A 16,983-nucleotide genomic window follows, 5' to 3' on the forward strand; every position below is an offset into this window, starting at 1 on the left:
TCAGAAATTGCTTTTGTGAATAAACACCAAACACAGTTTTGTGTATTTAAAATAAATGCTTTTTATTCATAAGCAAAAACAAATTAAAGGAACATAAAGACGATATTTGTTTAATTCAAGTTTAAAAAAATTTGTTTGGAAAGTTAAAAAAAAATAAATTAAAATTATTGATAATCTTATACTTTTTCTTTAAAGTACGTTTAAATTGGAAATATATATTTTTTTTTTTCAACGAAAATTATATGAATATGAATTATTACAATTCAAAATGTTGCCGTTATTTGTTCAATCCCAACACTCTTCGTCAGTGCTGACTTGGGGCTTTTGCTTTACGGGTGAGCTTAGAACTGGTGAGGTCGATATTGGCGGTCGTGGTGAGGATGAACGTGGCGGTGTCCTCGGTGGTGGTGACACACATTTCGAATCATTATCAAATCCTCCTCCTCCTGAAGATGAATTTGATCTTCCGGGTGATGTATTGTTATTATTTTCAAAGTTTGAATTCTTATGGAAGTTGTTTCTATTTAATTTTCGGTTATTGTTAAAAGAGTTTGTAGAAGATGACCAAGAATCTCCTTCGCATCCACCACCACCACTGTTATTGTTATATTGTCCTCGTCGATTAAAACGTCCTCCTCCGCCACCAAAACCGCCACCATTGTATTGTGATTGTGGCGATGTTGTTTCGTTAGGGGAATTTGAATCCCCTCCAGCTCCCCCACCATACGATGGCTTGACAAATCTGGGGTTGTTATATCTGGGATTATTGTTATACGGTTTCTGAGATTGATTCTGATTGTAGGGTCTTCTAAATTGATTGTTATTGTTGTTTCCACCAAACCGACGATTGTCATTATTATTATCCTCCGACGGTGGGTTCTCCACCGCACATTGTTGTACTGGTTCTTCTTGATGCTGATGCTTATGGCCACAGCATGTTGGGACTGCCGGTTTTGGTGTTTGAACATAACAGCTAAGGAATGGCTCATGAACATGGGAATTACACATTCGTGACATGGATGGACATTGTGCTGAAGGAGCTAAAACTTGTTGTATAAAGCTGTAGGTGGCATTGCAAGGTTGTTGCGTGGCCCGTTTAGCCTGGCATGAATCATCTGCAAAACTTGGAACAACGACTTGTTGCTTAATAATATTACCATCCATGTCTATTGCCAATCCCAAATTTTTCATTATGTCCAAGAGTTCAATGGCATTTTCAAGTTTGAAAATGTCAAAAACTAAGGTGGGATACAAACGTCGTTCCCTTTGAAAACTATTTAAAGCGCTTATCAAATGGGTAACTGTTTGATTTACTTGCATTTTCTGAGAACTTGCTAGGTTATGATACCAGGTGGAGCTCTGAATACTTTCATATAAAATCATATTTGGTGTTTTTATTTGAGTGGTTACCATATCTATGGTAGCCGGAGATGATGTGGGCATGTAAGGCTGCATTGCACCCAATGTTGGGACTGGGGCGGACGACAAGGATGGATTTGAATTATAAGACACCATGGACTTTTGTGCATGAATTGAATTTGCCTGATGCACTGTACGATTTCGTGGATCATTGTGGGAAAATGTGGGGTAAGTTGGCGTGGTAGGTACGGCTGTTGGTGTCATCGTTATTGGTTGTTCATAAGACATAGAAGTCGCTGCTTGAGGTTGGGTTTGACGATGATGGATAATGTTACTTCCTATGGCCTGAAAGTAATATTGAATTATTTAGTAAATATAATAAAAAACGCTTCTTTGAAAGTACCGAATTTACCTTCGTATCACGTCGAAATATCCTTGGATCCAAATAGGTGGTCTTCACTAGTTTATCAATATTATTTGGCTTATTTACAGTTAGACCGGATAAATCTACTTCATATAGCTAAAATAATTTAACAATGGAATATAGAAATTCTATTAAATAAAATCTAGATTCTACGTAGAATACGAAATCATTACCCAACTTGAAATAAAAATAAAAAAAATGAAAAAATACAAGGCGAGATAAAAAAAAAACTTCAACAAAGTCAAACACCACTTTTTTAATTTTGTTGAATGATAGTAAAAAATGTCGGAAATTGCGTCAAATTTTAGAATAAGTTTAGATTTTTTCGCATTGGTCACCTTTGGCAGGAATTATGGCCTTCAAACGGCCTGTGAAACCGTCACACGCTGCCCAAATGTTGCTCTGCGGTATTTTGACCCATTCCCGGCGAACCGCTTACTTGAGGTGATCGACACTTTGGTATTTGTTAGTGCCCACCTTGCTTTCCAAAATACTCCAGACACAATACTCCAACGGATTAATATCCGGAGATATTGGTGGCCATTGTGCGATGGAAATGAAGCGAAGAACCTAATTTTGTAGCCATTCGTGGGTGGTATGTGCTAAATGCTATGGTGCTGTGTCCTGTTGGAATGTCCAAGGTCTGCGGCCAAAATGTTTGCGTGCCCAAGGCTTTATTACACCCTCCAGAATATTTTCGCGATAATATTCGGCATTTATTTGATGCCACGGTCGATTAACACGATCGAAGAGCGGCCATCAGCTATTACGGCGGCCCACACCATCACCATGGCCATCACGGTAACGAGCGATGGTACGCGACACAAAATGCTGGAGTAACATTTAAATGCTGGAGTGCTCTAACGATAGCCATTTGTGGTTTTCCAGTCAAATATAAAGAAATCACACTATCACGCTTGAATTCCATCATGAATAACTTTTTTTCTGGAAAATTTTCACCAAAATGCTTTTGTACGCTTGTAAACAATATAATGAGCTGCCACTGGAATAATTTTAACAGCTGTCGGACGAGTGGCTTAGAAATGACAGCAGTCTGAAGTTGGTTGCAATTTTTTCATCTCACCCTGTACAGGGCAATAATGTAAATTATGTTATTTACTTTACATTTTTTTTTAATTTTAAGACCTTCGTCAAACATATTGTCTGAAACAAAGTCTAAGTTAATTGCCTTAAGCGCAATTATATTTAGTTTTGCTGATAAATTCCAATACAAATTTCTTTGCAAAGTTCTTTCGTAATGTCCATTTACTTGCATTTCGTGTAAGTGGTGTTGCATAGCTATATACTTACAATGTATGGCATATACGGAAATGTTAAACGCGCATCAATTTCTTCACACAGATAATCGGTGGTGGCAACCAACAGTCCCCTTGTATCATCCGACCTTACAGGTGATGGACTAGCAATGGTTTCAAAGTTATCATAAGTTGGTGAAGCTATTGGTGTTACGTTGTGTGGTGTTTTTTCAAAGTCGACTTGGAGTTTTGGCATCTTTTTAGTGGATATTTTGGCATACACTGTCGAGTATTTATAATATTCAACATTGTCATTTTCCTGTTCGATATTCTCATTATTGGAAGCAGCATCGTACTTAACAATAGCACCTTCGCTTGTGATAAGGTGTACTAAAAAGTATTTAAGGAAGATATAATATAGAATAAGTAGGAAGCACAAAAATTCAGGGTGCTATTACTTAAATACCGTTTTTTCCTTGGAGCGACCCTTGTTTGTTATCAATCACATGTTCCGATGAACGTAAATTCACTTCTATACATAAATGGAAACAAATAATTTAGATTCTTACTTTAGAAACACTGGACGATACGTACCATAGCACGATTTATTATTCGATTTGGATGATGTAGGACCATGTTGTTTATGTTCGTCTTCCTTGTTGCTTGTAACAGTTTTTCTTGACTTTTTATTTTCCTCATTTTGCAAACATAAATTCTCTTCATCAGTCTCTGTTGATTGGCAGGATTGCTTTTGGGATTTATGGTATTGTTCATGTTGAAGTTTTGATTTTGACTGTTGTCTTTCATCACTCGAAGAATTGTAGTCCGTGGTACTTATATCTGTATCAGACAAAGCAAAAAGGTTTTTTATTACAACAATGAAGTCAATAAATAATGTTCATGATTCAGTTTTTGACGAAAGTGTGAAATCAAATCGAAGCTGAGAATTACAGCAAATAAATTAAATTATTTTTAAATTTATTCATCGTCTACTTACCATCAAAATCCTCATTCTTGTTATTAGTTGATTTATCCTTCATTGTTTCCCTGTTATTGGAAGAATCAATTTTCTTTATTTTTTCGGGAGTTGTCACACATGTGTCGTCTACCTTATCATTTATAGGACCTACTCTCTTTTTTCCTTCAATATAACATCCTTATTTAGTTTGTATATTAATTATTTAATAATTGAAATGTTACCTCTTTGGCACTTGTTGTTGGTAACAATAATCTGTTTCTGAGTTTGTCCTGTGGTGTCGGTATGTATATCAAATGACACACGCCGTTTAACATTTGCCTTTGTTATAGTAATATTTTTAGTCGATTTTAATCGTTTTATTTTTGGCAGACCTGCTGTCATCTTTACCGTAACAATTTTGCTACGTTCGTTCTTACCACGACCCTTTGTTGTTTGAGTTATTTTGTGTATTGTCAGATCATTACTATCTACGTCACTGGAAAGATCCTCTTGGATAGAATATTCTGTGGTCACGTTATCATCGTTTTGAACTTCGTCGTTGTATAGCGCTGACATCATAGCTTCTACATTATCTGCTGCATTTTTTAATTCAACCTGCAGGGAATTTTCGTTGGCATCTTTTATGACTATTATTTCTTTGGAACTTGTTTCTTCCAAATCTTTTTCGCAATCGCTTTTCCGATTATTATTTGCTTGATGGTCTTTTCTTTTATGAATTTTTAGTTTCCGCGGTTTATAATCCACGGATAAAAATGGTTTGCTTTCGTCTGATGGCTGACTATGAGGAGCAGCCAGATTTTTTATTCTAGGATCAGACCTTAAACGGCATCTTCCGTTACCTATTGGTGTGACATTACAAACATCTGTTTGCAAAGCACTTTCCGTAGATTGGGAAATGTTTTCATATGGTGGAGATGCAACATCTTCGTGTAGGTCGTCTTCCGTCTCTTCTTGTAGTCTTGGAACAATAAATTCATCAATTGTTTGCTGTTCGCATGGGCTTAATACACAGTCTACTAAAAGTTCATCTTTTTCGCTAGAGTTAGGCATAGTTTTCTCATTTTTGTAACTAACCGAATTGTTTAACTCGTTAGAGACTAACTCTACTGGATCAGCCATGCAATTCTTATCATTACTATTGCAATTTTCTTTTTCACTTGGTATTGGTGAAACAACTAATACACGTTCATCTTGCTCGGTAAAATCATCCACAGTTTCATTTGCCACATCAAACTGGGTTTCAATGTTATCTGAAGTAAGAATTTGGTCATCGGTCATTTTTGAATTGTCCTCATGCAGGACAATACAGTCGTTATTTAAAGTATGATTAGATGCGGTTATTGTGTCATTCTTTATTATTGTGTCATCTTTGACTTGAGGAATTTCTGGATTCTTTGCATCTAATTCGCGTATCAAATGGCATCCCTCATCCAAATTGTCTGGCTCAATGTTATTATTTCCAGTTGTCTCGGGTACCTGTAGAAAAATTCGAAACAAATTCACATATGTGAGCTTGATTTTCTTATAATATATGAATCAATATTACTACTTACACTATGAATCTCTGCTCCGTTTTCATCAATAATCAATCTGGAGTCTTCGTCATCAATTTCAATAACCTCTTCCGAGGCAACCATGGAATGATTTTCATCGATTATATGTTGTGCCCTTTCATTTTCTTTGTTCCTATTGATAGTTTCTATCAAATCAAATACGTAATTACCATGAATTATATTCAAATCATGTAATTGCTTCAAGCTAAGGCACATAAGACGATCTCTTGTAGTGATTCTATAATCATACAAAAGCTTCCGCTGATGAGGTGTTAAGAAGGCTAGTTCTTGTGATTCTGACAATTCATGTTGTGTCGTCGATTCCACTGTAAGCTTTTTAATAATTTCTTCTTGATCTTTCATTGCCAAGTGAAATGGCTGATCAAAACTCGTTTCATTATTGAAGATATTCAAAAATTTGAAAACTTCATCTTTATTGATTTGCTGTATAAAATCCAATTCACCGTTTTCAGATGGTTGTAATAACAACTGCATTATGTGATACCTTAACGCATTCTTCATGCTGTCATTTAATTCAGAATTGTGCTGAAATTGACAAGTATCACCGTTGGGACATGACAAACCCATACAAAAGTATTTACACGGAAATTCGGAGTGTAAATAGGGACACATTATTTGTATGGGACATTCACCAATGTCCATAAAGCTTGGACATGGTAGCTTAATGGTTATTTCTGTTTGTGTTGACCGAGATGTCGTCTATAATAGAAATGGTTAAAAATTGGTTATTTTGATCAATTAAATATAACTAAATTTACATACTTCGTTATTTGTTGTTTTCTTGGCAAGGCGTTTGCTTACCACCCGCCTATTTATCTTTTCATTTGGACTATTTAGCTCAAGTTTTCCTCTAGCATTCTTCAAAGTTTTCAATTTTTCTATTTTGATCTTAGGATTTTTAACTTTCTTTGGAGGCGTTTCCGGCACCACAAAAGTACGCTGATCAACAGCAGCTGTATCTGAACAGCCAGGTTCAGTTGATGTAACCATACTATCGGTATTATGCGACTTCTTCTTACGTTTAGACGATGCTGCAAAATGTTTAATTTTAAAATATAGAGTTAGAAATATTTACAATAAAATTAAATTAATTAGAGTTGTGTTTATTAAACATTCAATAGGTTTCCTTCTAAAATGCAGTAGTTCCCAAAAAACCAAAATTATCATAAAGTAAAACTGATGTGTGGTACTTTGTTATACCATAAAAATTTAAATGTTGGCAGTTGTGTGCAAAAGATTGCAGAGTTCCGAGTCAATTTAAGGAGAGTCCAACTACTCTGGTAAAGTCATAAGGCACAATCAAAAAATAGAAGATTCCAATCGGCAATTAATAATTAATTCTAAAAAGTTGTCAAAAAATACTTTATTGCAATCGTAAACAAATCGAAACGGAATACATCACATGCTCTTGACTCGATGTTCTTTTCCTAACTAATAAGTGCAGTATGCGCTTTGTTATTTCAAAACAATAATGTGGTCACATCACTTTTTATGCTTACCCATCACTTTTTGTTTGTTCACATTCAGCAAACAACTTGAAGTGGTTCCGTATATGACATGTACATCGACATCGACGGTAGATGCTTGTTCTTGACTAGTGGACGTAGTAACTTGTTGAGCTACAAAGGAAGTATCGGCCTTAAGAAATGTACAACATGATGAAGAAGAACGCTGGCGACGACCACCTGTGGCACTATGTGCTTCTTCATTGCTATTCAAGTTTTCCGAGAATCTTCTCTTCGCAACTGATGATCGAGTTTTGGTATACTTTGTTTTTGTTGGTGTTTCAACGTCATCCAAATTGATAAACAGTGTTGGAGACTTGGTTGGGGTTCCAGACGAGGAATTGATGGAAACGCTTCTGCTACGTAATCGACGTCCTTCTGGTTTCATAGATTGCTGTTCCACTTCTTTTTCACCATCTGTAATCAACTCTAGCGACGGTATTACATTCATTCTGTAGCACTGTTTATATAATTTCCAACATATTCTTATCCTGGATCTGTATTTTATAAAGAAAATTAATTCAATGAATGCTGCGACGCTAATAATCGTAAAAATAACGGAACATTGTGGGGAGTTGCCATATTCGAGACCAACAAAATACTGTTTCGACGGCAACATTTTTGTGGAGCGGAAATTAGTTTGTTGCGACATAATGCCTGTAACAGTACGTTTATATCAGCACTTCAAAATATAAAATAAACATTAAATTGTTTAATTTAATTACAAAGTAAAACTATTTTCAGAATAGTGAGCTTTTCATGATAATTGCTCAAACTGGTGAAGCACTTTACAATAATACAAAGATGAATCATAGGACAGTGTTTAAATTGTATTTATGGTGACTGCATGGTAGAAGAATACAGGTAGTCGCATCGACACAGCTGCTGGGACAATGAACTGTCAAACCGATTTTTGAATTACAATTTTTGTACAAAAAATTATTCAAATGGGAAAAAATGTTAAAAAATTGCATATCATGACAACCTTCGATTGGCGTCGTATAGGAAAAAAAGCTTTGATGCATCTACCTGTATTCACGACAAAATTATGAAGGTAATTTCAAAAATTAACATCCATCTCTGGGATTTCTGTAATTTACCTTTTCAAATTTCATTGATTTTTTGACATATCAATATTCCCAAGCGTTGATGCATCTACCTGTATTCTTCTACATTGAAATGGATGCTAAACCTTTGTAATATATAAACAAATACAGTTATAAATTAAACTTTTTACTTTTATTTGGCCAGATTTGTATTTAAATAAATTAGATCTTAAATCTAACTCAATTTCATTTTCTTCCTTTTTAATAGATTAAAACTGCCATAGGAGGTATAATTGTCGGTTAGGAATGGTATATAAAATGCCCGATAAATTCGATGCGATTTATCTTGTATTAAAAATGGCAAACTCTTCATTATCGTCCAATCTTTGGTTCGTTTGGAATAGCTAGGCTCCAGTTCGGTATATTTTCCCTCATCAAAATCAATTAGGAAATGGCAATCATCGTATGGAAAATACATGCGTTCATCCTCTTGGTTCATATCATTAAAATATGGATGGATTATTTGTGTGGCATTTTCGCCCTCTGCATAATAGGCCGGCAACATTCCCTTAAATTCCGATTTCAAAAAACGAAGCCTAAAATTTGTTGCCGGAAAGAAGAAACTTCCGGGATAACGATACCAATCTTTACCGATACATACATTATAGATCTGATTTTCTCTATACTCAGTGGATGTTTTAAATTGACTAAGTTCCATCATTAGATCCATCGGAGCATGATAGTTCCGATATAAGGCAAAGACTCGTGAAAGCCCGGTAACTGTGCTTATAATCATAATAATTATGGCTATGAACATTGTGTGGTCCAAATAATGGGTTGCAGTGCTGGAGTTTTTTATTTTAACCAACAGCGTTTTGAGGCGGAAAAATATGCGCTGGAACACATCGACGGTAATGGCACCACATAGCGATATTAGTGGATATACGGGGAAAAGGAATCGCTCCTCCTTATGTGGCTGGGCAAAAAATACCACCAGCCATAGATAAAATGGTGCCAAAGTTATGTAACGGGGGAAATTGAGAGTAGAACTTGATTTGGCTGGCACTACAAAGTAATCGATTATCAACATTATTGGAGTAATTAACGCAAGAATCTGAAAATACAAAATTATAACATACAACAATACCAATCTGAGAAATGTTTACCCTTACCCAGACTATGTTGAAATTTAAAAATCCATTAATCAAATAGTAACTTAGAGGCTCGGTCCCAAATATATTTGGCCCATGGCTGGTGAACACATTATACAGAACAATATTCAGAGGTGCGAATGTTATTTTTCCAAAGTATGACGAGTCAATCACAATCATGGGAATAGCAATGGTTACGAACGAGATGCCAGCCCATAAGAAGAAAGTGCGGAACATACGTTTGCGCACTAACATATCCAAAGCAATGGGAAGGCCTATAATTGCTGAGAATGGCCAGCCCAAAAGGGCAGCGATTGCCACAAAAAATATTGCAAGAGGATATTTTTTAGTCCACCACGCCGCCAATGCCGAGCAGCCAAAGTACATGGCAAATGACGAAGGCAATAGTGCTGTACTAGATATAAACATACCAACACTAAACAGTTGGAAGATAAGCCAAAGGCGACCAATATGAATACCAAATTCCTGACAAATGGATCTGCAAATAAAATCTAGTTAGATGTTTGCACCTAAAACTTCATCCATGAGTTACTTACTTGTACATAAACCGCTCCATAACTGCACAACCAAAACCCAACATGCAACGTATCATGTAAAATATAAGCACCGGGCTAGGATGAAAAATCTTCTGATAAATCCATCCCGGTACTCCCTGCAGCAATAAGTACGTATACGAACGCAAAGCAAACTGTGGGCTGTATTCCCATGTCTGCAAACCATAGCCATTTATAATGTAATTTAAGGGTTCCCAATAGTTGTATGTCTCATCACAGTCTGAGATGTAAGCCCAGATGGCACTGCATAAACGAGCACTGACAAAAGTCTTAAATGCCACAGACGGAACCACATTAGATTTATCCGATGCGGATATGTTTTCACTAACGGATGACTTCTTCAATGTGCTAATTTTATTAAAAATAAATATAATTATTGCAGTAATTAAGATGACTATAAAGCCGGTTATGAAGATGTATTAGCCTTCCTTACCTCGTCTTTTTATTTTCTTTTTTGACTACTGCTGCATTTGGCAGCTTCTTTTGGGGTTTCCTTGACACTGAGTTTTCCTGTTTATTGGCATTGTATCTTTGCCTGGCCGCTGGAGGTGCCATCCTAAAAATCTGAATATGTTCGAATGTGTCAGAGCTTCCTTATCTTTCCTAGTAAAGCAAGTGGAGGGGAGAGCGTTAATAGGGATGTGTAGGCCGATTTTCCTCCGATATTCCTATCAGAAATTAATAGCATTTTTTAATAATAAAAACTACCAAATTGTTCAACTAAATCTGCAGAAACTGATTAAAGAATTGATTGAAAGCAAATCCATTAATTCCAACATTAAATAAACAACTCTATATACAAAAAATACAAAGGCCAAACACCGGCCAACATATCCCTTAACTTTATACTATGTTCATACGGAATGTTTAGAACGTAATCTTTCTCTAAATTACTTAAGCAAATTTAAGCCCCACTTAGATCGAACTTGATAAAAATCTTATTAAGTCAAAAAATTACTACAGTTTCAAACACGTCTGTTTAAATTCCACTTGACCAGATAGTAATAAAAACATTTCGGGTGTTTTTTTAAGAATTGAATTGTTGCCGCCTGCAACAGTTCTTGTTGTTTTAAAATTTGCAAGAATCTACTATTTTTCGATATCATAAAGGGATAACCTGTTATCGTAGGAAAAAACTTTTACATTCTTACAGTTCTGGAACTGACCAGTGTTCATAAACTAGTATAATGTATAAAAGAAACTCATCTGGAAAAATTAAAGCGCAATGTTCGTTCTCAAATATTTTAATTACTTATCCCAATCCGGCATGAAGATACTGCTGGTAATTCACAACTGATATATTTTGTTGCTACTTCGCCAAACATAGGAAAATCATTAACAATTGGTCTGTTTCAGAACCTGTTAGAATCTACTAGTTTTGGATGTTACTTATGTACTCACCTTAATTTAATGTTGAGTTTCCATTATCAAGAATTAAAAAAACCTAACTAAAACAATGCTGAATTGCAATAAAACAGCAAATTATGAAGTAAACAAAGAAAACAACAATTTTTTATTTACAGTCCTTTATTTACATTCATAACAATTGAAATTTGATTTCATTTCTTGAACTTTTGTAATTGTGGTGCAGATAGTTTAACTTTTCCTGGTATATTGCGTGCTAAAGCTTCTTCTTTAATGCTCTTAAGTAAATCCTTTTCACGATTGGTGCACATTTTATCCTTACCGAACATGGTTAGAGCGGTCTTAGCGGCACGACCACGCTTTCCAGTACCGGGTGTAAGTTTTACTTTGTATTTATAATTTTGTATGGATTGGTAGGGAGCAATCATAGGTATAACGAATAGTAACTCATCATCCTCAAACGGCTGTCCCGTCAACGAATCAATCATATCAACATCAGCACCCGTATTTTTATCATCGCCATCATCATCGTCGTTGTTGTTGTCTTGCGTGGCTTTCGCTTCAAAGTTTTGCTGTTGCTTGGGTTTAGCATTTTTCAAAGCAATAGCACATTCCTCCAATTTAGGATCGGATGTGGGGGCAGTTGTTTTCTTGCCTGCCGATTTAAGGATCTCCATTCGCAGTTGACGTTCTTCTTCATCCTGATCCTTATATTTGGATTTGATCTTCTTAAGTTTTCCCTTTTGACCGCGTTTAGCCTGATTGCTTCGGGCATCTGGAGCCTCTGAAATCTGCGTTTGGATCTGTTGTTGCTGCGTTTTTCGTTCCTTTTCTTCCTTGCGTTTCTTAGCATTCATTTGTTGTTTTTTACGCGATGGCGCAGCCGCAATAATTGTAGCCTCCTCTTCCTCCCCCAAATCCTTTTGTTGATCATTGGAGTCAACTTGTTCTTTTCTATTTTTCTCCTCAATCATGTTTAATTTTTCTTCCTTATTTATTGTTATACATCCTGTGTCATGTTCAACCTTTACTTGAATATCTGGAAATTCTGAATGTGAGCTTTCATCTTCCTCCTCAAGTTCTATTTCGACCTCCTCCACATCCTCGAGTTTTTCATTTTCTGTCGTAATATGGTGCTCCGCTTGTTCCCGTTCTTCCTCGAAGGTACGAACTTTTCGCTCGCCGCGATGTTTTTCAATAAAGCTATCTTCCAACTTGAATAGCAACGTCAGTCCCATTATAAGATGACAGGAAGGCAAGAAATTTTTCTTGCCACGTATCATGAAGCTACCAGTTCCAAGGTACTCGCCTGTAGGTGCAGTCTTGCTGACTTGGTCGCTACGTACCCAATACGCATTCGTTACAACCTTAGCATCCCAAGCAACACTATATGAAATAGCCATAGTGCCAGCTTCTATGAGTGTTTTGGGGGGAATATCACCACCGCTTGGATTGCGGACGACAACACTTGATGCACCCTGAATCTCCGCATGTACATAAATGTCAGTGGGACGCATATATCTTTTGACAATAAGTTCGTTTTGCTGGGCATCCCTGCCACCAATTACCAAATAATTCTCTGAACTTATAAACCAATAGAATTTTTCAAACCAATATACTTTACGGGCTTTCGAAATTGTAGAGATGGTTCGGACATCTTTTAGCGTTTGTTGAGTTTTTCTTTCGGCTGACTTTAAGGCTTTTTGTGAGGCATCAATGGTTTTCTTCTCTTTCTCGGCTGCTGTCCTTTTCAGGTCATAGTATTTTCGCGCATTCGCCCAGGCTGACAAGGCTAAATCAACATCCACTAACAAGGTTGGCATTGAATTTTCATCGTCATCCTCACCGGTTCCATAAGGGTCACTTAGTTTCAAAGTGATGTGATTGATTTCAAGTTTTAATTGTTTGATTGATGCCGCAGTTGGATCACTTGCTTGGGCGGCTTTTACTAACTCGTGTATATCAGGCCAAGACATTTGATTCGCAATAGCTGAACGGATTGCCAATATAGCATTGTCTACCAGAACCTGGTTTGCGGTAATTAATTCTGCCTTTTGCTTATCAACTTCTTGGGCTTTTGCCAAATTTTCCAACCGTTGGGCGTGATCCAATTTGACGTTTGATAACTTTTTCAGAGCATCTTTCTCCTGTTGCAAGGTCTTCATATCAATTTTCTGTCCTTCTAGTGTTGAATAGAACTCATCGACGGCCAACATGAAGGTATCAAATGTGGCCATAGGTTCACCTTCGTACTGACACAATGGCAAAGGATGGTATTCAATGTTTTGATAGAAATGCTCTACTTGGGCTCCCTCTTCCGTTGTAGGTTTTTCCACTTTTCTTTGCACAATATACCCTTTACTTACAGTTTGTCGGGCGGTTTGCATTAGTTCATACCCCTCTCCAAGAGCATCAATAAATCTTGGCAAGTCATTTTCCATGTCAAACGGTTTGCTATTAGCTTGTTTTGCAACTTCACGCTTGTTTTTATTTTTCTTCCCCTTTTTTTGATGGTCCTCACTTCCTTCGACTTTACTATCGAAACTGCCAATAGAACAATTATCCAATTGGTGTTTCATCAAAATATGATCTGCTAACGCAGGTCCACACTCTATGATGGACATTACCATATTCTTCAAGTTATGACATGGTGCCGAAGAGGAAATCATTTCCTTCAATTCCTCGCTGCTGGGTATGGGATTTTCTTTTTTAGCTCGACCAATGGGATATATTTCGCGTATGGCAAAACGTTCTTCTCCTTCTTGATGAGAACGCAAAATGTACAAAATTTTCATTTCATGGTCAGTCAATATTATATTGCCCCGATCGTAGAGTTCCAATATAATATGATAAGAAGCTTCTCCCGTACCGAATACCAAGTCTACAATACGATCCGTGCCAACCTGGGAAAACTGTTCCAAACGTTTGTTCTTCAAATGCTTTCGCAATTTCATACTGAATCCAGAAGGAGCCATGTTCTTTGGCCATTCAAAGGATGTTGTATGAAAGCGTATACCAGATTCCAGAAGAAGCACCTTTTTAGTTTCTCCGCCACCTTGAAAACGAATCAGAAAAGTTTTGTTGTCGATGTCATAGATTTGGTTGACCCGGAGTCCAACCAGACATTGGAGCTCCGTAACACCACATACTATATCGAATGAATTAAATCGTAATTTCATTTCACTTCGCCTTTGATACTAGAAATTTATTGAATTCCTATAAATACGACACGACACAATGCCTTTTGACATAAATTTGACAATAAACTTTCTATTGTGATTCGACTTGCTTAGAATTTCAATGCACAATAATGTTTTAGGCAGTGACCCATCCAAGCCAGCTGACTACCAATTTTAATGTCAAAATGCATAATTGTGATTGAAATCACAGAACAATAAATAAATAAATATTCAGCAAATGTTAACATTTCATATTGCGCCATGCAAAGTAATTGTTAAATGTGCTTCTTCTTATTTCATTAATATTGGCAGGGTTGTCAGACTTTTTTCTACCGTCATCGCCAAATCGTGTGTCAGAAATCGCCAAAACGAAAATATTCGAACGCATTTAGCTTTTTTAAATAATGTATATCTATTATTAAGGCACAATAAACAAGGTAATCTCATGCAATGTCAAATTAAAATTTTGTATTTTCTTCATCTTTGGAAAAATGAGCGTACAGTTGGCAAGAAGTTACGATTCATTTCCTACCAAATATTTTCAATTTTAAAGGATTCATTTTATAAAGGTTAAGGAAGAATATAAAAACTAAAATATCAGACTCACGTGATGTGACATGATGAAAAGTAGCGCTGGCCGGCAGCACTTGGAGTTCGCACAAGGAGACCTTGTTTGAACTCTTATAACGCGAGAGGTCTGTCTTTGGTCAATTATGCGGCCCCAGTGTGGTCTGCGAATATAAGTGCTACGCATTGGAAGAATATCCAGACCTGCCAGAATGCTGCCCTGAGAACTGCGACGGGGTGTATCCTCATGACACCAGTGGATCATCTACATTAGGAGGCGAAGGTCCTTCCCGTACGTCAGCATTACCCCATACCTTCGTTGCAGCACCTGTTTGGGTGTTATCGTGAGGATACCAACAAGCAGTCATTCAAACTATCGTCTCAATTCGTATAGAGCACGAATTGAAAAATGGCCAAGTTTAGCGAGAAATCGCCACACATGACAACCCTATTGGCATTCAACGTGAATGTTAACACACAAGGTTTGTGGCTATTGTGATTTCTTCTGACTATTGTGACTTAAATTAGTGCGTATGGTGCCGACGGGAGTGAAGAAAAACAGTGGAATTACCTAATTTTTCTAAATTGTACTCGCAATTAATCCATTAATTCTCCGCTAATAATGTCCCTGTTAACCAATGGTGTAAAGGCGACGTTCAACAGGATCTGTCAAGTCTCAAGTTCATTGATAAAAACAACTGCAACGCCACTTATCAACGGTACCACGATTGTTTCTAGTCGTCAGCTTTCTTGGGAGGAGAAAAGAGCACGAGGACCATTAGTGCGTCGTTATGGCTATAAAGATCATATTTTGCAAGGCGGACTATTGCCACACTTAGACAATGGTCAGAAGTTACCAATGCCTGTGTATCGACCCAAAAATCCCTGGACCACAAAACGTGCGCTTTTTGGCCAAAATGATTATATCGACATACTGGGTAATGATCGCCTGCATCCCACCAAGGTTTTGTATTCTGTCCCATCCTGGTTGCGTGGTGTGTCGGGCAACGAATATCAAGTACTATTGCGAAAACGTAAGATTCTATCGAGGACCGTTGCTCCCACTGCTCGGCCCACTAAATGGCGTCAAATGGAGAAACGTATCTTGTATTTGTACAAATTCCTGAATCGTAAAACGAAAACCGGCTTCTCCAAACAATAAATAAAAATGAAACATGGATGTTATATTAAGTTAATTTTTATGAATAAATTTGTTGTCGTTAACAATGTATTTACTAAAATATATAAGGAAAATTAAATTATATTATTAATGCTAGTCAGAAATATGTCTACAGAGGGAAACACAGACTATTAGTATTGATAATTTCAGAAATAAATTTGGCTGCGAGTTAAACACTTTCTCCCAGGTGAAACATTTTATTTTAGGTACTACTCGAATTGGGGACAAGTTTCTATCGTCCTCATTTCTGAGCGATCGCTTTTTGAAACTTCCTTGAATATGTTCTTCTTTTTTTATTGTTTTTCACCAATTCACAGAAGTTTTGGGCCTATTGGTGTTCACAAAGTTGGGAAAATTGACTCAAATAATTTAATGTTAGTTAGGCACAGAAGCAGAGATGAAAATCGTCCAATTTGTTGCCTCCATTTTTATTTCCTATGGTTACTGTTGTGGCCACTACTTATCCTTCTGCATCTTAGCCACATTATTCTGTCACTAATGGGCAGCTGTAATAAGATTTTTTTGAAAGAATTTTCATGGATAAAAACATGTTAGGGCCTCTACAAAATAGCTCTACTGAATGTCGAGCTATGTTTCAATATAATAAAACAATAACTACATGAACACATGAAATATGATGCCAAACCATGCTGAGGCAACACGGAACATGATCGGCACATAAAAGAGAGCACAAAAGGAATACGTTGCGTTTTTCCCGTGCGTTATTCCATAATATGCATTGATCCCCCCAAAAAATTAGAATACATTTAAGGTGCTTAGCAGAAAATACTACATGAACACATGAAATATGATGCCAAACCAT

At 36.6% G+C, this 16,983-nt stretch overlaps 4 protein-coding genes across 4 annotated transcripts; 1 reads left to right on the top strand and 3 right to left on the bottom strand.

Moving 5' to 3' along the window:
• Positions 1-36: 36 nt before the first annotated feature.
• LOC101895096 (uncharacterized) lies at positions 37-7,771 on the bottom strand. The gene is made up of 10 exons (XM_005188204.4): positions 7,092-7,771; positions 6,355-6,623; positions 5,572-6,291; positions 4,240-5,494; positions 4,037-4,180; positions 3,634-3,879; positions 3,506-3,571; positions 3,095-3,429; positions 1,772-1,879; positions 37-1,704 (listed from the first exon to the last, which is right to left on the bottom strand). Exons 1-10 carry the CDS (start codon positions 7,747-7,749, stop codon positions 286-288), a joined length of 5,220 nt encoding a protein of 1,739 aa, XP_005188261.4. The 5' UTR covers positions 7,750-7,771; the 3' UTR covers positions 37-285.
• A 543-nt stretch (positions 7,772-8,314) lies between these two features.
• On the bottom strand, positions 8,315-10,511 carry LOC101887646 (alpha-1,2-mannosyltransferase ALG9). Its single transcript, XM_005188158.3, has 4 exons — positions 10,303-10,511; positions 9,852-10,217; positions 9,316-9,793; positions 8,315-9,257 (listed from the first exon to the last, which is right to left on the bottom strand). Exons 1-4 carry the CDS (start codon positions 10,422-10,424, stop codon positions 8,379-8,381), a joined length of 1,845 nt encoding a protein of 614 aa, XP_005188215.1. The 5' UTR covers positions 10,425-10,511; the 3' UTR covers positions 8,315-8,378.
• An 849-nt stretch (positions 10,512-11,360) lies between these two features.
• On the bottom strand, positions 11,361-14,508 carry LOC101887469 (ribosome quality control complex subunit NEMF homolog). Its single transcript, XM_005188157.4, has one exon. The coding sequence runs from the start codon at positions 14,411-14,413 to the stop codon at positions 11,429-11,431; it is 2,985 nt and encodes a 994-aa protein (XP_005188214.1). The 5' UTR covers positions 14,414-14,508; the 3' UTR covers positions 11,361-11,428.
• Positions 14,509-15,480: 972 nt separating this feature from the next.
• Positions 15,481-16,242, top strand: LOC101887302 (large ribosomal subunit protein mL51). The gene has a single exon (XM_005188156.4). The coding sequence runs from the start codon at positions 15,603-15,605 to the stop codon at positions 16,140-16,142; it is 540 nt and encodes a 179-aa protein (XP_005188213.1). The 5' UTR covers positions 15,481-15,602; the 3' UTR covers positions 16,143-16,242.
• The last annotated feature ends 741 nt before the right edge of the window (positions 16,243-16,983 follow it).

Source organism: Musca domestica, unplaced genomic scaffold, assembly GCF_030504385.1.
Source record: "Musca domestica strain aabys unplaced genomic scaffold, Musca_domestica.polishedcontigs.V.1.1 12, whole genome shotgun sequence".
NCBI lineage: Eukaryota > Metazoa > Arthropoda > Insecta > Diptera > Muscidae > Musca > Musca domestica.